The following is a 7,615-nucleotide window of genomic DNA, read 5'->3' as shown; positions in this document are numbered from 1 at the left end:
AAAAAACTCACTTTTTTCTGTAAACAGAAACAATTTCAATTATATAACCACGCCTGTGTTTCCTATAGTTTTGTTTATAATACTGTTGCTTTAACTGCAAGGTTTCTTTTTAAATAGTTTATACAGTTAACTTATAGTCACGCACAGCTGTTATAGTCCATCCACGGTAACCTCCTACTTTTCTGAAGCCCTGCTTTTCACCGGATCTACTTTAATGTCACTATGTATCCTTCCGCAGTATGTAAACAAAAACATTGCCATGTGACAAATGTCAAATGGTTTGTTTACAATCACCAGCTGTCAAAACAATGTGTGTGTGTGTATGTATGTATGTATGTATGTATGTATGTATGTATATATACATATATATATATATATATATATATATATATAAGTAATTTGAATATGATCTAAGTATACATGTATATGTTCATAACATTTATGATACCCAATGGTAAAAATATTAAAAAATAAGTTTGTTAGCTAAAGAAATAACATATAATTTAAAGTAAATTTTTAGGAGAACATATAAATTTACAACATTTATGTAAGCAATAAATATCATCCTTTAGTACAGTTCAACACAGTTTTCTGCATCTGAAAAAAAAAGTATTGTAAATTATACATATGGCTGTCCATCTAAGCAATCTGGAAAAGACTAAGGATTGAAGGTTTAATAAAATTAACAAATGCAGATGAAAACATTTAAAAATGAATTTTCTTCTTTTATTTAATAAACCCCTACCATTTTGCCGGTTAAGGCCACAAATAAAAATATGGTTATATACATTTTCCTGAGTATACTTATTAGACAAAATCATAATTTTATGAACAGTAAAATTGTGGTAAAGAATTGACAGTAATTTCTATACCACTTATATGCATTATTTATTTGTGACCCTGGATGGGGACTGGCTTTTTGTTTTCCAAGTAAGTTCACTGAAAAATGAAGACACACAACAAAATAAAATGTTTCACATACACCTATACGAATCCAGAAATGAAATTTATTATAAATTTATCATAATATGTGTAATATAAAGTTAATACATAAAGTTCCAGTAATCAACATACTTAATGGGAATGCATAAAAGAAAAAAAAATGTTTCAAACCCCAATACTTACAGTTGCCCAGGTGTTTATTACATACAGACCTCAATAAGAACACCCGGGTAAATCATCAAGAGGAACTGCCAGTACTTCACTGTCTCCATCTATTTGCTGTGTCGTAACCTCAAATTCTTCGCTGTCACTGTCTTCACTTGAACTATCCTTGCCGAGGTGGATGATGAGTGGAGGAATGGTGCCGCTGTCTATGTGGACTTCTCTCTCCCAGTCTGCTTGAATTAGCTTCTCCACGTGATCCACACACCTCGCCCATCTAAAAAAATTAATGTATACAGTAAAACCTCTATATAAATGACCTGTTTATAGCAAAAACCACTCTATAACAAAATATGTTTGTTTCTGTCAAAACGGCATAGTAAACAATGCATGGCATGCTCTTTATTACATACAATTTTGAACTCACTCCACAAGAAACTATTTTTAAACACAACAAAACTCATTTAATGTGTTTTCTTCAACTATCAAAGCTATTATTTAATACTTGAAGTAACATGTTTTGTTTTATGTTATCTAAAAAAAAAAATTTATAGTGGTTTATTCAAGATATAATAAAGCTCTAAATATTTTCTATGTTATCAATAAAGGCTTAGAATGCATATGATAAAATATTTATTTCATAAGTTTTGTGTTTGTTTTTGGTTAAAATTTGTCCCAGACAGAAACAGTGAGATATAGCGAAAATTTAATTTTTTGAATAGTTTTGATGATTTACTGTATATGTATTTCACTATAATAACATACAGTAACTTTTGAAAATACTAATGTGCAAGAACTACATGTGTAAATACCTATTCAAGTTCGCTAGATGAAAATATTTAAAATTCTCTACATTGAAATTTTATCTGAATATTGAAATCTGCCTACAGCACTGAACCCACCATAACTTTAAAGTCATTGACACAAGATTAAGCATAACAGAAAGTAATATCACAATTACTAATAAATACAAAACTATTTATGGAAATGAAACAATTGCAAATGGACTGCAATTACAAAAAAAAAACCTTGCAAATAAGTCACCACTGTTAGATCTAGAAACTACACAGATATGTATGAATCACATGGGAATAAAATTACAAACACAAACACAAACACGAACACAAACACATACATGCAACACATTTTCAAAACGACAACTACACAAATTCAAACCACTTATTTTTACCAATTGTTTTAAAACTGTATTACTGGTATATGAATATACACAAAATGATAATCACACTATACACACACTAGCACACAAAGTTATCAAAAGGAATGGTAGGACCAGGCTGCTAGGCAACAATACTTACGTATTATGTAAAAATGTATGGTAAGGGTTTTGCTGAAGCTTGAGGAATGTTCTACAGGAAAATAAAACAATTTCTACTTCAAAAGGAATACCCCATTGGTCATGCAACATGAAAATACCTCTCTGGTGTGGAAGCATCAAGAGCCTCTTTCCATATGGCTGCAACTGCATCATTGTCAAATCTCTTGGCCCGCCCCACGTTACTATTGTAATGGTGTTTACATTGAGCCCAAACTAGTTCGATTGCATTATAGTGGCAGTGATAGGGTGGGAGTCGTAGAATTTCGTGGCCATAGTTACGAGCCAACTCGTCTACCTCATATCTGAAAAGTGTGTTAGAACAAGGCGTATACGTAATTTTTTGCAACTATCTCACTTTTAAAGAAATTCTGTAAAAAAAACGAAATAATATACCGTATTCGGGGCTTGTTTTGTTTAGCTATTCTCAGCAGCTCCACTTTCAACAAATTATTTTCATGTTTTATCTCATTCTTCTCCAGCCACGCGATCAGTGCATCCTTGGTCCAGTTCGTTGTAGGTGTTTTCTCAACCTACGTTATGCCAACATTTAACTAAATACTCAAGTAGCTGATAAGAATTCATGACAGTAGAACCCTGTTACAATTTTACTGCTTATAAAGTTTTCCTGCCTATAATGTATTATTTTTCAAGTCCAATATTTTCCCTATAAGGACAATGTATTTAATTCCTGGATATAATGTTTCACAAATTATGCGTTTCGTGCTTGTAATGTTCACTTCATAAAATTTTAGAAGACGAAAAAAATTAAAAGCCTTTGTCTATACTGTCTATGTATATGTGTATGTTAGCAGTTAACTGCCTGTTGACACCCTTGGAAAACAAATAAATTCATAAATTTCTAGCCATTCTGTGCGTTTTCAAATGTATTCACTTAAATTACATGTTCAAGTGGCAAAAGAACTGGACTTAAGCATTTCCACTGTAAACACTGTCGTGAATTATGACAATTATACAGAAATGAGACAATTTTACAGCAATGAGACAATGTGTAAGTAAAGACAAAGCAGATAGAAGCTGGAAGCACCATGATGTTAAAGAAAAATTGTTTTTGGCTTGCTACAAGCAAATTGGAGCATCAAATATATCTTTATGCAGCTTGTTGAGTCCATTGGCAATAAATCCATACTAAAAAGTACTAAATTGAATTTCCTGCTTATGTTTTTTTTTCTTGTAGCCCCTTAAAAACAAATTATAACAGGGTTCTACTGTACTTATGCAAAGCAAACATGTGTTTTGGCATATTGTCGTAATGAATTTCTAAATTTAACAAAGCATGTTAGTTTAGTGACTAGAAATTTTTTTGAAAATATTATTTTAATTTATTAAGTAGGGCAACAGAGCATTCATAAAGTGGGTCCTTTTACCAAACAAGTAATTATGTCATTTTCAAATGCTATTTGCAATAAAAAAAATTTATTTGGTATTTCAAACCCTCTACTAAATTAGTTTGCACTACGATGTAATTCAATTACATTATATATATATATATATATATATATATATATATATATCTGTGTGTGTGTGTGTGTGTAATCAATTTCAGCTCAAACATTATAGTTTATAAAAATGTAGTGTAGGCATACTATTAAGATAACAATTATTGCTGGCAAAATGTATTAGTCTCGAATATTCGTACTTATACACAATAATAAACACATGTAAATTTTTCACATTACAATTTGAGCAATAAAAAGACACTGCTTTACCATTGCACATACCTGGGTGCTGTGATATGAAGCATTGTCCATTATGATGACACTGGGTTCCTCAAGATGCACCAACATGTCTTCAAACCACATCAAGAAAGTTTCCCCATTCATCTCGCCATGGCAGTCTGCAGTCTTCTGACCTGAAACAAAAAGTAATCCTGCTCCTGGCACAAAGCCAGTGCGCCCTCCAGCATTAACAACAATAAACCTTTTACCATCTCCAACAGTACGTCTCTTCGCAGATTGTAGACTCTTGTCCTGCCATGACTTTGATACAGTTCCTGAAAAATATATGAAATGGAAATGAAATACTTTGTATTGGACCACAGAACAAATTTTCAAATAAATTAATGCCTTGCCTCTCTGGAAAATCCATGTTTCATCAACAAATATGAAATTGGCACCTCTTTCTTTTTCTTCTTTATACTTTCTCAAGAAATCTATTCGCTGCAATACTATGTTTTCATTCTCTATCAAAGCTTTTCGTCCATCAACAGTTGTCCATGAAAATCCCATCTTCTTTAACAATTTATGAAGACTTGATCTTCCACCATAATAATCTATTTGTCTTTCCCTGATTTCTTTCAAAATGGTGTCGACTGTAACATTCAAACCTGTAAATTTATTGCATACATTAACAATACATGAAATAACAGAGGTACACAAAACTAAGCGAAACCACAACCCCGTAGAAGATAATTTAAGTGCACAATTTACATTTATTAAATAGTTTTAATAAACTTACATTTCAAAAATACTTTTAAATTAATTTAAATTTTGTAGTTTGCTTAGAGGAATTCTACATTGCAGTATTTTTGTCTGCAATGATATGACGATTATATTGCGCGTTTGTATTGAAGTTGTGTAAAATATTAGTATTTCAGCATTCAATTTAGCAATCAATAAGTTACAAGCTCTACACTGTGTTATAGGTAAATGTTTTGTATCGTGTATCCCATGTGATCCCTAGATCTTTATGCATGAACCTGTACATCCTATTGATCGTGTGGTGCATGTTTTTTTTCATTTATTCAGATCAAAGATCCTGAACATAATCAAATATTGTGGTATAGCAAGAATAATTATCATAAGTTTAATAAAACATATATATTTTCATTATTATTCAACTTTAAATCATAACTCATTACTATATCACAGGTTTTTAGTTTTGGTTTTGTACAGGATTTTTAAACGTAATAAATTAGAAAAGCAAGCATCATCAATCACAGGATCAATATTTGCAGGATCATGCGATCAGGATCAATGTATCGAATCGGATACGCGATACTAAACTTTTACTGTTTTATAACCTTCTGTTACTTCATACACTAACACACAGTTTGTCTGGCTAAGTTGTGTTTTCATATGATACTTCATTACAATTAAGTAGGCCTATTGTTTATAAAATAACAATACCCCTATATTTTCTAAAGGGTTAGGCGGGGCATGACACTATTTTGCAATAGAATATATATTGTACTGGACCCTGCCACACAGTACAATTTAGCCAATTAAGTATCCCAATTTTTTTTAATAACCATGCTTGCTTAGACCACAACTCACTAATTTGTAACCAATTACTGCTAAAGCGCACAACTGGATATTATTGATACTGGAAATAGTCATTATTTAACCTTCTGATACATCATAAAAGTTGAGGTTATTTAATATGTATACTGTGTATAACGATATAAACATTACTTGTAGTTTTAGAATGTAACAATTTTCTTTCTATCTTTAACCTAACCTTAAAAGGACGTGTACCTATTTCATATGTTGCACAATATTCTATATATCAATACCATATCAATAAAGAAACCTAACAAACCACCCAAAAATGTTAAGTATTTTTAAAGGACAGATTATATCGGGAAAAAAACTGAACCGGTCAATCTGCATATGGATATATGAAATGAATACAATTAAGTAGGGCCTACCCCAGTGATATTGAAACTACTCTTCAGTATCAAATTTTTACCTTCAGCGTACATCCTGTAAATTGCATTCCTGATTGCATTTACTGTGAAATCGTCGACTGTGTCAAGTGACTTTCCTTCCTGTGGCCTTTTTTTCCTCTTTTTTCCTGGTGTTGAAACTTCTTCAATGTCTTTCTTGTAGTACCTAACCAAAAAAAAAAAAAACATTTGTCATAACACTTTTCCGGGGACCCGTTCACAATACGCAGTTAGGCAGTGTTCCAAATATGGAATTTTGTCACAAATATTTGCTTTGTGGTCACTAAATGGAAACATGACAGACTTTGTCCACGAAATTAATGAAGTGTTTTTTTATTTATTTTGTGATCTCCCAAACAGATGAAAAACTAATTAAATGCAAATTATAAAATCACTACCTTATGTTATAGTTAAACCTATCATAAAGTTTATAAACATCGTTATAAACAAACGTGTATCACACCCATAAAAATACTTGAAAGTGCCTATATTGTTATTGTTAGGACCTGAGTAGGCCTAATATGATTTTAGGTTAACTTTTCAACAGAGACGCCACATGGCGGTGTTGTCTCACACCAAAAATTATAAATTGGAAATAAAACACAAAAAACCTCGTGAGTTAAAACACAGGCCGACAATACTTAGGACACAGTCGATATTTTTTTTACGTGCATGAAAACGAAAAAAGCCTACTTACTTGAGAACAGTTGACTTTGCGATGTTGAGAAGAAACGCGGTCGTCTGCGTAACGTCACATTTCTTCAAGTCGCCTTTCCTAATTAAAACATCTAAGTTCTGAGCGACGTTAATGATGTCCATCTGACGCTGCGAAGAAGTAGCTTTCCCCATCCCGGAACCAATTACCATTACAGCAATCACAAGAACCACACAAAATATCAAAACGATAACAAATTCCATCATTACAATAGTAGATAATAAATAATATAACAAAGTTAAAATACACAATATTAACACAAAATCCTGAAACACAAACTGTACGTTATTTCACGGTCAGTAATATATTAAAACACACTGCAATATGGCGTAACTGCAGACAAACGGCTGAAAGAGAAAACAAACAAGTGACTATTAACATTATTAATGCGCGACCACGGTTTCGGCACGTAATATTTTTTTACCGTTAACATAACGTTTTTATTTCACCAGAGATTTAAAAACATGTTCAAACTTAACAAATACCCAAACAAATTCTTAAATACACGCGGAAAGTCAAAAAATATATATTTTGGCTATGGAACTATTTCGTTCTAATCATTGCCAACACACCACTTCTCTCACTGTTTCATTTACACACATGCGAGATCATTAATATTAATAATATTGTACATAGATAGTTACTTTTTTTGTAAAATTTTATTTAACATCATTATACGGTAATTTAGTGTTAATGCATGTTTAATATGCATATGATGGAAAGTATTTTTGCAAACGAACCAAACATGCTGCATCCTGGTGTGTTTTTTCAAAGG

At 31.7% G+C, this 7,615-nt stretch overlaps 1 protein-coding gene across 5 annotated transcripts; it reads right to left on the bottom strand.

Annotated features, from left to right (window-relative positions):
• Positions 1-1,065: 1,065 nt before the first annotated feature.
• Positions 1,066-6,891, bottom strand: LOC134531554 (uncharacterized). Of its 5 annotated transcripts, none has more exons than XM_063367252.1 (6): positions 6,149-6,891; positions 4,575-4,784; positions 4,180-4,451; positions 2,834-2,970; positions 2,539-2,742; positions 1,066-1,381 (listed from the first exon to the last, which is right to left on the bottom strand). In XM_063367252.1, exons 1-6 carry the CDS (start codon positions 6,312-6,314, stop codon positions 1,156-1,158), a joined length of 1,215 nt encoding a protein of 404 aa, XP_063223322.1. In that variant the 5' UTR covers positions 6,315-6,891; the 3' UTR covers positions 1,066-1,155. The 5 variants fall into 5 exon arrangements, 4 of the variants coding, with proteins under 4 accessions (XP_063223322.1, XP_063223323.1, XP_063223320.1 ...); XM_063367253.1 differs by having other exon boundaries at positions 4,180-4,784; positions 6,149-6,291; positions 6,823-6,889; XM_063367250.1 differs by having other exon boundaries at positions 4,180-4,784.
• Between the last annotated feature and the right edge of the window lie 724 nt (positions 6,892-7,615).

Source organism: Bacillus rossius, chromosome 5 (genome assembly GCF_032445375.1).
Source record: "Bacillus rossius redtenbacheri isolate Brsri chromosome 5, Brsri_v3, whole genome shotgun sequence".
In the NCBI taxonomy this organism is placed as follows: domain Eukaryota; kingdom Metazoa; phylum Arthropoda; class Insecta; order Phasmatodea; family Bacillidae; genus Bacillus; species Bacillus rossius.
The sequence above is the reverse complement of the archived record's forward strand: the minus strand, read 5'-3'. Positions and strand labels throughout refer to the sequence as shown.